Below are 11,514 nucleotides of genomic sequence, written 5' to 3' on the forward strand. Positions count from 1 at the left end.
GCTGTTGACATTCAAAACACTTTGTCTTGGCAATAAAAACGTGTAAAGGTGGTTTTCAAAAGTATGTTGTTTATTTGGCAACTCAGTAATTGTGAAAGTAAAACAGTAAAGCCGAGACAAATGTAGAAAAAGAACTGGGGGCAAATCATCCTTTAGGGCTTCCACCACCCTGCCGGTCTATGAAGTGTTAGCTGTTATATTCTTACTCATGAACACAACTCATTAAACACAAAAATAAAAATCCGTGACAGTATTCCAGGTCACTTAGAAAGAAATGAGATTCAAGGAGAACATGAGATCAAAATTTAACAGCCAACTCTCATAATTACTAAGAGGTTCTTCATAAAGCGGTCCTGTTTATGTCACCTCCAGGTTGGTGACTTTGTTGACGATGTGCGACCGCCTGGGTACACACTCCAGGTCGAATTTGCTCTCGTAAATGGTGGGGCAAAGCTTCCAGCGGTTGTTCCGATAGATCCCCAGATACGTGTACACGTCCGGCTTGTAGGAGAGCGGGCACTTGACCCCGGCGGCACGAATGACCGAATCCAGCCTGATAACCTCGCTCTCGTCGGTGAAGTTCTGGTTGTAGGCGCAGATGACCTGCTTGCCCTCCGCCTTGGGGTTAAAGGGGCTGACTTTGACCAGCGAGATCTTGCCGTCCAGGGCGGCTCTGGCCACGCACTCCCAGGCGTGGTCCAGCTTGAAACCGGAGTCCAGGTGCATGAGCCACTTGCCTGAAAGCACACCGTGGTTCAGCGCCAGCTCCTTCACCGTCTGGAAGTTGACGGGCCGGCAGCTGGACAACAGTTTCTCCCAGCTGTCCTGGAGGCCTGTGACGTCCCCCCCGCCAGGGCAGTGGCTGGGCCCCAGCACGGCGATCCACCCCACGGGGCTCACGCCGCCCTCCTCGTCCCCGAACCTGAACACCTGTGAGGGCCGGTTGCTCTCCAGCCAGCCGTCGAACTCGGATCTGGGGGTTCTTCTGGAGTCGAACACAATCCAGGGGTCCATGTCTGCGGCCATGGCCTCGGCTGCAAACGTCTCAGCAGCGAAGGGGGTCCCCGCCTCCCCATCTACAGGGGCCTCTTCCTCCTCCATGACGCCGTCAGTGTGAGACTGTGAAGTCCTGGGGCTCGCCCTGCTTAAGAGAAGAAGCGGTATGAATTAAAATTGAAACCACAGGATCCACTATGTCAAACATCAAATCAAATCAAATCAAATCAAATCAACTTTATTTATATGGCACTTTTCATACAGTCGAGTAACACAAAGTGCCTCACAGAGGATAAAAACAAAAACAACACAATACAAAACACTGTGAAAAACCCGAAACCTTACACCCCCCAACAAATATACACACAGATACGTAATCACATGCTCACATGTAGCCCGAGGGCCAAAACCGGCCCCCAGCACAACTTTGTAAAGTGCAAAAATTACACAGAAGACATTAGCGGCAATTGTAAATTAGTAAAACTATAAATTTAAAATAATTTCTAGACCATGACACCCCTGATCTAAACTAGCAGTTGGAATGATTGCTGCTAGCTAGCCTGCTACGTTAGCAACCATTGTTCAGTATCTACAACGGTCCTCTACCGCCCCTTTTTCCCCCACAAAAACAAGTGTTATTCATCTCGTTTGTTTACCGTCCACAGCTGTTATGTGACTAAATACGCAGGAGTTATTCACAACCGCTTCGTTATTATTGTAGCTAGCCGAGCAGCTAGCCGTTTTCACAACAGACAATTCGTCACAAATTTGCAGACAGATTAGCCGTTTACATCCGGCTGTCGAACACAAATGACATTATAACACGCGTAGTTTGCTTACAGACGAGATGAATAATCGCACATTCGTTGTAAATTTTGAACGCTGAGGCTTGATTTACCTGCAGATACCGAAGTTTGTTGTCCAGTGTTGTTCTTCCGCTGGTGCTATGCATCGAACACCGATATGACGAACTCCGATCGGATGAGTGGAACTCGACTATTAATGCCTTGAATATCACCTAAACAACGTACATTGTTTTCCAAACACACGAATAATGTAATAAATATGAAATTATCTTGAGTAATCAGAGTGCCAAATTACAAAAATAACTATTTAAAAGAATAAGAAAGTCAAAGTGGAAATATAAAGATGAATAAGTAAAATAAAAAAATCTATGTCGCTTTAAAAGCAAAGGAAAAGCACATTTCTGGTTATTATTTTTAAAGCTATTTTATTTATTTGTCTTTATATTTATACTTTTACTAGCTTCTTCTTTGAAGGATTATTTTTTGGATTCATTTAGCTTTATATAGCAACATTATTTTTATTATTAATTCGTCGTTATGTTTCCACTTTTATTTGCTTATTCTTTTATAGATTTATCTTTGTATTTTGGCGCTCTCACTACACAATAGAATCACAGGAGTGCCATAATAAAAGATAAATCTGTATAAAAAATTATAAGGAAATAAATGTGGAAATATAAAGAGAAATAAATAAAATAATAAATAATAAATAAATCTGTTAAAATGTAAATAAATGTGAAAATATAAATAGGAAAAATAAAATAATAAAATAAATAATAAGAAATAAAAATGCAAATATAAAGAGAAAAAACTTAGAATAAATAAAAAATCGATTCAAAATAAGAAACGTGTAAATATAAAGAGAAATAAATGAAAGAATAAACAAAAAATAAATCTGTTAAAAGATAAGGAAATAAATGTGCAAATATAAAGAGGAATGCATTTAAAAAATATCTGTCAAAAAATAAGGAAATAAAAGTCTAAATATCAAGAGGAATAAATAAAAGGCTAAATAAAAATAGATCTCTCAAACAATGAGGAAATACATGCGTAAATATAACGAGGAATAAAAAAAGAAATAAAAAGATCTGTTCAAAAATAAGGAAATAAATGCTTTAATACTGGATTATTTTTATATTTATATTGTTTTTTTCTTAAATGTTGCTATGCTAGATTAAATTAAACGGAAGCAAAAATAACGACAGTTTGTGCAGATCGTTTTTTGGGGGATTTCTTTGTTAATTTTCGATTTTTGTCTGATAACAGTGTTACATTATGAACTTTTTTTTTTTTTTTTTGCGGTTTTCGTGCACAAGCTACGGAGCGACGTGCGCACAGAATCGACGGCGTTAGGACCCAACGCAGCCAAACAACCGATCCGCCGACCAAACGGGGAACGAGTGACGACGACGTGCTAACGAGTTAGCCGGGTAGCTACCTACCGCTATCCGGTGTGAGCGCGGTGGCGGCGAATTATATGATATAGAGGAATATTTCAGGATATAGTCCGTTTTTATTTTACTTTAGCCAGCCAGGTAATTTAAATATGCCCAGCAAAAAGAAGAAGTACAACGCTAGGTTCCCTCCGGTAAGTTTTCCCGCACCGGTGTTGAAGCTAAGCTAACGTTAGCAAACTCTGAAATAGAAAGCTACTTTAGCTAGCTTGAATCGGATTTGGCCTCTTTTGTTGCTAGAGAGCCAAGAAGCGGACTACTAGAAGGCTAATTGCCACAAAATGCAAAATGCGCGAGATAAGTCGTTGATTTAGCTAGCGAGCTTATTGTTTTTTTTAGTTGCGTTTCAGACGTGCTACATAAGTTGCACTCTTATGTAGTCCCCTAATTAATGTTTTTAGCATGTAAAGCTAACGTGAACGTTACAAGTCTGAGCGAAACTGTTTCATTTAGCTGCATAGTGAGGAATCCTTGGAGGTGTTTACACGAAACATAATACTTAAAATCCAATTAGCATGAAAGAAGGGAATGGTTTTTGCCATTTAAAGAAATGCTCACGTTTCGACGAAGGCTGTAATGTTTTGCTGACGTTGTAGTTGACAAACACTGAGTTCAAATCAATCCTGAAGTTTGTTGTCAGGGTCAATTCGAGTCAGTTCACATGGATTTACTACCACACTGTCTCTGATTTCGTTAGAGCTTATTTATTTGTTATTTTGGGAGCCAAAACTAAAGTTCTGCGAAGTATTTTGGCCGATTTGTTGAGAATTTCACATGTTTTTAAACATGGGAATGTTTGTTGTATTTTCACCCTCAAAACATTTCAACTGGGAAGCCAAATTAGGTGAAGACACAGACAAAACAGTTTTTAGCTCATTTTAATGATTGAACAGCCCCAGTAGAGGCCATGTTTAATTATTAACCTTTGGAAAGTTATTTTTTTAAGACCAGGATGGTACTGGACTCTCAGAAAGTTTATGTTTACTACTACAAAATACAGTCTTTGGTCTACATTTCTCCAACTTTTGAGGCCCCAAACACTAGAAAACTTTGATCCATCACAAATATGAGTAGTTGAAGTTAGATTTGTTGCTATTTGACGTCCCTAAATGGTGACAAGGACTCTTTCGCAAGAATTGTCATATGTGCAAACGTACTGCTTCATACTGTCTTTATATTGAAATGATGATTATTTTGTCCTACCAGATGTTTCAACACATGTTCTTGAATTAAAATGGTAATTTGACAAATGAAAAAGGATGTCAGTGTGTTGTAATATGATGCACTGAAAGTAACAAAAGAAAACAATGCAATATAATGTTCCAGATGTGAATTAAAAAAAACTGAAATTCACAAAAATCAGCCAAAATGTAACAGCAAAATATGAAGACTGAATAAAGTCTTGCAGCAACATATTTCTTGAGCTCTGTCTGAACCGACCCGTCGTGCAGACATACATAAAATTGACCTTTTCTCTTTTCAGGCGAGGATTAAGAAGATTATGCAGACGGATGAAGAAATAGGAAAAGTGGCTGCAGCAGTACCTGTTATTATTTGTATCCTTCCTGACAAAAATATTCAGTTTGCAAATTGCACAAGCTTCATCATGTATTTTGCATGCACAGTTTTTTGTTTGCAGAAATCAACAGTAAAAGACAGTAAAAATCAAAGCACACTGTCCATTTTCATAATTAAATGTTCTGAGGCTTTGTGCTGTAGCCAGGCTATGTAAGCAAATGCATTTTATTTAAGTCATGCAAACAGAAACTGCTGCTTCATCATTTCCTTAACCGAGACGCCAGCGAGAGCCTTGGAGCTTTTTTTGGAATCGTTGCTTACGAAGGCCTGTCATGTCACCCAATCTAGGAATGCAAAGACGATGACAACGTCGCATCTGTAAGTATTCTGTCTGTCCTGATAAAGCACCTCGTCTGAGTTCTAAGTTCTTGGGAGACGAAGCCGTCCTCTGCTTCATTCCCTCTGACTGACGTACCACAGATGTGAACTCAGGCAGCTGAATAACAATAAGAAGTCATATATACAGTTGTAATTTGGTTTTGGATACATGCAGCTAAAGAAGGTGTTATATCTTCATTTTCTTTGGATTTACGTAAAGACATTTTAATGCACCCGCACGATATAGTGGATAGCGGGAGTCCCTGTGATGCTGGTGTTATCCTGGCGGTCCTGCTGAGTGGATTTACAACACATCACCAAATCCATCGTATCTGAAAGTATTTCTGGGGACGAGTGAGATGTGGCTGCCGAGAGAATCTTACACTGTGACTCAGATTGTACATGTTGTTGAAATATCTATCTATCAATGTATCTATCTATCTATCTATCTATCTATAGAAAGCAGTGTATTGAGCTGGAGCAGCAGTTTGATTTCTTGAAGGACCTGGTGGCGACGGTGCCGGACATGCAGGGTGACGGGGAGGAGAACCACACCGAGGGAGGAGGAGAAAAAGTCCCACGCAGGTATCTCTCACCCACTCATGTGTTTTTATTACGCAATGATTACCAAGGAATTAAAAAGTAAAGACTCCTGTTTACACAAGAACACTTAAAGCAGGATGACGGTTATTATTATTCTTGCAAAAGAGTTATCTGCTTTTGACTCACTTGCTTTAGGAATGTCTAATTCACTTGCCTCTGATAAATGGTTACACAGAAACCACATTGGTTTTAGCTGGAAATCAATGATTCATAATTAACAGGAGGACGCTCTCTATATGGACTTGAGCTTGTTTTTCTTTTCCTTTTCTGGCTCTAAATTGAAACCGACCGCAGCGATGTGTTTGTTATCCTCGCAGGGTTACCTCATTACTGTTTCCATTTTGTTTTGTGATTATAGATTAAAGCACAAAAAAAAAAAACAGAAAGAAAATTAAAGAGCGGGCCTTTTTTCCCCCCTCCTCTCAGCCCCTTAGAGTGAGAATTAATTATTGAGGAGCTGAAGAGGAGAAAAAGCAGTATTGACTGTCAAATCAAACACTGGCACCACGGCTAATTTGTAGCAGAGAGACTTGGCAGAGAATTACACATAAATTAAATGAGTAAGGAGTCTTCTTCTCACTAAAAAGTGTGGCTGATTCCATTCAGATTCAATTTAAAGTGGGTGTTGGCTCCTAATATTTAGACAATGTGTGTCTGAAAACAACTGAATATATAAATGGCTCAATTTCCACCAATAGTATTGGTCACAGAGTTATCTTAATGTTGCACGGGGATTTATTTCCAGAAGATTTATGCCGCAGAATAACTTTCTAACTTTTAATTTGTTTACGAGCTCCTGAAATGTGGCTGGCTGTGTGTTTTTTTTTGTTTGTTTGTTTAAAACATCAGTCTTAAACTATGGAATCACAGGAGTACCATAATAAAAGATAAGAAAAGGAAGTAAATCTAATAAATCTGTTAAAAAAAATAGAAAGCAGAAAAAACAAACGGACAAGGGGAAAAGCAAAGACAAAATTTGCCTTTTTATTTCCATATTTTTTAATTAATTTTTTATTTATTCCTCTTTATATTTATACATTTATTTTCTTATTTTTAAGTATTTTTTTATTTATTCCTCTTTATATTTGCACGTTTATTTCATTATTTTTAATAGATATATTTTTTATTTATTCTTTTAATTAGTGTGAATAATGAGGCAGCATAAAGCAATATAATCAAAAAAATAAATCATGAAAGAAGGCTAATGATAGTATAAATATAAAGACAATAAAATAAAAAAAAAGAAGAAACATGCTTTTCCTTTGCTTTTAAAGCAACATAGATTTTTTATTTTATTTGTCTTGATATTTTCACTTTTACTTAATTATTCTTTCATACATGTTTTTTTTCAGTAATCCGGCACTCTCAGTACTCCTTACAAAATGGGCATTAATGCAAAAGTCTAAACAGGGCATTTCTAGTTTTCGTCTTATAAAAGCCCCCGGGGCCGTCTTGTTTTATTGATTTTCTAGAACAACTTTCTTCTGAGTAAACAGCGCTTGTTTTTACAGCTAAAACAGCATCTAAATTTTTATTTTACATCCTCAGGGGTCGCAAACCAGGCTCTGGTCGCAAGAACGGAGGGGCTGGAACCAAAGGCAAGGACAAGAAGTTGTCTGGAACGGAGTCGGAGCAAGAGGTGGGAGATGCAATTTGCATGCGGGAGCCTTTATCTGTCGACCACGATGATTTATTGTGTTTTTTTTGAGGTGAGAGGGCTCACTGTTTTTTTTTATCTTGCGATGGGAACAGGACGACTCGGAAGACAGCGAGACAGACGGGGACGAGGAGGACGGCTCTCAGTCGAGCACAAATCTGCAGGCTGCGTCCAGGTTCCACAGGTAACGGAGCATCTGTGTCGAGATGTTTGACCAGATCTGATCTAAATCCACACCAGACGGGATGCACGTCACAGCTGGTGTATTCATAATTATCCTCTCAGGCTGTAAAGTCTGAGCAGGGGAGGGTATTGCTGCCTCTGCCCTGTGAAAACCTCCAATAAAATGCCTCCTGGTTAATAGATTTTAAACCAGTTTTAGAGCTTAGAAGGCAGGAGAACATAGAATTCATCGGTTTATCTGAAGAACAAAGTTAATGTGTTGTTTTCACTCTATAGCAGCAGCAGGTGTGGTCCAGTATTATGGAATCAAATAAATGTGAAAAATAAAAGAATAAATAAAAACAAATCTATTTAAAAAATAAAGAAATAAATGTGTAAATGTAAAGAAGAATACATTTAAAAAATAAATCTGTTAAAAAAGTAATGTGTAAGTATAAAGAGGAATAAATAAAAAATAAATCTTTTAAATAAAGGAAATAAATGTGTAAATACAGAAAAATAAATAAAAGAATGAATAAAAAATAAGTCTGCTAAAAATGAGGAAATAAATAAATAGAATAGAATAAAGAGGAATAAAAAATATAAAAAAATCTGTTAAAAACTAATGAAATAAATGTGTAAATATACAGAGGAATAAATAAAAGAGTGAATTTAAAAGAATCTGTTTAAAATGAAGAAATAAATGTGAGTTATTTCTCAAATTAATGTCACGTTTACATGACTGATACTCTGCTCCTATAAAATACTAAACCTGGTCAAGACAGAATTCTGCTGGATAATTTAATAGCCAAACACAGGAAGGGGGCGCTGTTTTTCCACCTGAAACAACGAGAAAGGCTTTGCAGAGTCTTAAATTCACTGTAGTGATTCAGTGCAGGTGAGAGGCAAAAGATACAACTTCTCAATGGAAGCTGTTTGACACACATTTTGCATTATTTTCTAGTATAGCATGATGGTTTCTTTCTTTTGTGACTCAACTCCCAATATTGCGATCCTTTTACAGTACATATTGTATATATTACATGCTTTATTATGTGGTATATTACTGAGTGCCCGACATTAAAGCTTATAGCAATGGGAGATGATGTACATTTAATTTGAACAGTGGGTTATTTTTTTATTTGCATTTAAAAGTGCAAGTTTTCCAAGTAAAAAATATCAGTCAATCAATCAATCAATCAATCAATCTTTATTTATAAAGCCCTTTTCATGCCAGGGAGCAGCTCAAAGTGTTTTACATAAAAACAATACAACAATTAAAAGCACTTAATACAAGAGATATAAAAACAAACACACACACACACATACACCTACACATAAACACACACTCACGCAAACTCGGGAATTAAGAACACTTGAGGAAACGCTATCTCACACAGTGGGGAAACACCAGAGAATAAGGAACAGAGTAAAATGGAAAAAAAATAGGATATATAAATAAAAGCAATACAAAATTAAGATAAATAAATAAAAGGAATAAAAGACTTCAGACCGGACTGAAGCCGACGTAAAAAAGTAAAAACATGATAAATAATAAAATAACACAAGTAGCTAAAACCAGACTAAAAGGTTAAAATAATAAATAAATAAATAAATAAATATAGTTTAATCAAAAGCCAAGCTAAAAAGGTAGGTCTTGAGTTTGCTTTTAAAAATGTCCACATTCTCTGTTTTTAAAAATAAATAAAAAAAAATCTTCTGAACCTGATGGGTGTGAAAGGAATTTTATTTTTTATTATTTTTTTTATTGATTGTTTTATGTTTTTCATCTTTACATTTACACATTTATTTCCTTATTTTTTTTTAAAACACATCTATCTTTTATTATGGCACTCCTGTGATTCCATATATCACTAATTATTTTGATTGGACGAAGCTCCTAACACCTGCTTTCCACCTGTCTGTGCCCCCCACAGCTCCAACCCGCCCCCCCAGTACATGCACATGGGCCACATGGTGTCGCTGGGCGGCCTGGCTCCAGCTCAGCCCCCCGCCGGCATGGCCTTCGCCCCCCACCCCTCCATGATGAGCGTCGCGCCGCCTCCACCTCCCCCAGCGCCGCACAAAAACGAGGACGACGACGACGAAGACTACGACTCTTAGCTCCCTCACTTCCCGCTTCACTCGCTCACTCTCACACACACTCTTAAAACGTTATTTTCAGATCCTTAAGTTGTTCTTCCGAGGAGGGAAAGACTCTTCATCGCGGCCCACCGCCCGCAAGACGCAGAAAACCCGTTGTACATTATGTGTTTTAGTTTTCTTTTCTTTTTTTTTAAAGGAGAAAACACAAAAAGGTTTTATTTTATCGTAGAAGAGGATGTTTTTTAACAAGTCGGTCGATTTTTGAATAGGGAAAACGTCACTGTTTTTTGCTACGAGCCCCTCGCTGCCCCCCCCAGCAGACAGGATAGGTGTGGTTTGTGTTGTAATTTCTTTTTTTTTCTTTTTGGCTCTTTCCTTTCTTCCTCAGTCCTCCGTAGTAGCTGCGAACATATCAGTCGCTTTCATTCAGATCCTCAGGTCGGTAGAAAAATGTTCCACAAGTGGTAGTCGGAGGGAAACGAGACCTCGCTTGCCGCCGAAATGTTGCATTATCGATTGGCCACCGCTGCTCAGATGTGAGCCCTACTTCCCGGCTTTGTCAGTCCGACTGCAACGTAAACAAGGAAGCAGGTGTATTTTTACTATAGGTTTAGCTAGCCGCAGCTTCTTCCAATTAGTTCCTATTTTTAAGTCGCGTTTTTATCAAGAGAACTGTAAACTTCCACGACCCGCAAGCCAGCAGGTTAAGGCTTCACATTGTGTTGTAGTCGCTTGTATATTATTTTACACCACCATTAAATGCCCCCCTGAAGTATACTGTGACTCTTGGACCATCGCTTTGTTTTTAAAGCCTCCTTTTTTTTCTGGCTACCCCTCCGATTTTGAGTAAAGATCTCCCACCCACCCCCCTTCTTCTTTTAGATTGTTTTAATTGTCATCAGATGGGGCTCCCGTTTGTGTGTCGCTCTTGTTATGAAATGGCTGCGAACAGACAGGTGACACTGTATTGTAAACTTTTAACATTCTTTTTATTTTGTATGGGTGAAATAAAGTTCATATTTCAATTAAAAGTTTTCAGTTTTTTTTGCCGTTTTGGCAAAGTGCTTCCTGTTTCAGTTTCGCAGGCATGGAGCACATCCTTTGTAGTCTTGATGCTGCACCTCCTTGTGATTTTGATTTCCTTCCTTTTCTAGGTGTTGCAAATACAGAGGAGTCTCCCATGGATGTGGTTAGTGGTGGTTTACCGGCCAGTGACTCACGCAACCTGAGATCCGGTATTTACCCCGCCGGATTGCAGCCTATTTGAATCAGATAAGTGCAAGACGGCACAGGATTGTGGAAAAAGATGCTCACAGAAAAGCTACCAGCCTCTTTCCTCTTCTTTAGTCCATTTTGTCGGGCAACACGGAGCTGGGGGCCGCAAAAACAACTGCATCCTTCCTGGACAAGCGTTGACTCAGCAGACTGTGAGGAGGGTGGGGTTTTTGGTGTGTGTGTGTAGGGGTTGACTTGGTGTTCAAACAAACGGCAGGCAAGAAGGGAGGGGAAGGGGAGGCATCAAAGAGCCAGCAGAAGGAAGCACACTGTTTCCACACAGCAGCCGGCGGGGCCAAAGGTGGCCCTCCGATTCCCATCCCCTCCCACCCAGCCGCTGACTTTTAGACACATGGGAAGTGCGGGCGAAGAAGGAATTCCCTGACCTTTCTGGAGAATTAAAGCCCTTAATTGTGTGGCGACTTGAAAAAGCACATGTTTAACGCTGCACCTTGTGTTTCAGCCCTTGATCAGAGGCCACGCCGGGAGACGGCTCATTAATACGCTGGCAAATCTCCGCTCGAGGCTATTTTTAAATACCTTCTGAGGATTATGTTCC

The 11,514-nt window shown here is 38.8% G+C and overlaps 2 protein-coding genes across 3 annotated transcripts; one reads left to right on the forward strand and one right to left on the reverse strand.

Annotated features, from left to right (window-relative positions):
* Window positions 1-49: 49 nt before the first annotated feature.
* c23h11orf68 (chromosome 23 C11orf68 homolog) lies at window positions 50-2,053 on the reverse strand. Of its 2 annotated transcripts, none has more exons than XM_022209850.2 (2): window positions 1,895-2,053; window positions 50-1,141 (listed from the first exon to the last, which is right to left on the reverse strand). In XM_022209850.2, exon 2 carries the CDS (start codon window positions 1,099-1,101, stop codon window positions 358-360), a length of 744 nt encoding a protein of 247 aa, XP_022065542.1. In that variant the 5' UTR covers window positions 1,102-1,141; window positions 1,895-2,053; the 3' UTR covers window positions 50-357. The 2 variants fall into 2 exon arrangements, with proteins under 2 accessions (XP_022065542.1, XP_022065543.1); XM_022209851.2 differs by having other exon boundaries at window positions 50-1,144; window positions 1,895-2,028.
* Window positions 2,054-3,164: 1,111 nt separating this feature from the next.
* drap1 (DR1-associated protein 1 (negative cofactor 2 alpha)) lies at window positions 3,165-10,711 on the forward strand. The gene is made up of 7 exons (XM_022209854.2): window positions 3,165-3,390; window positions 4,740-4,812; window positions 5,059-5,152; window positions 5,612-5,737; window positions 7,304-7,394; window positions 7,508-7,596; window positions 9,512-10,711. Exons 1-7 carry the CDS (start codon window positions 3,349-3,351, stop codon window positions 9,696-9,698), a joined length of 702 nt encoding a protein of 233 aa, XP_022065546.1. The 5' UTR covers window positions 3,165-3,348; the 3' UTR covers window positions 9,699-10,711.
* The last annotated feature ends 803 nt before the right edge of the window (window positions 10,712-11,514 follow it).

The sequence above is a fragment of the Acanthochromis polyacanthus genome, chromosome 23, assembly GCF_021347895.1.
Source record: "Acanthochromis polyacanthus isolate Apoly-LR-REF ecotype Palm Island chromosome 23, KAUST_Apoly_ChrSc, whole genome shotgun sequence".
Lineage (NCBI taxonomy): Eukaryota > Metazoa > Chordata > Actinopteri > Pomacentridae > Acanthochromis > Acanthochromis polyacanthus.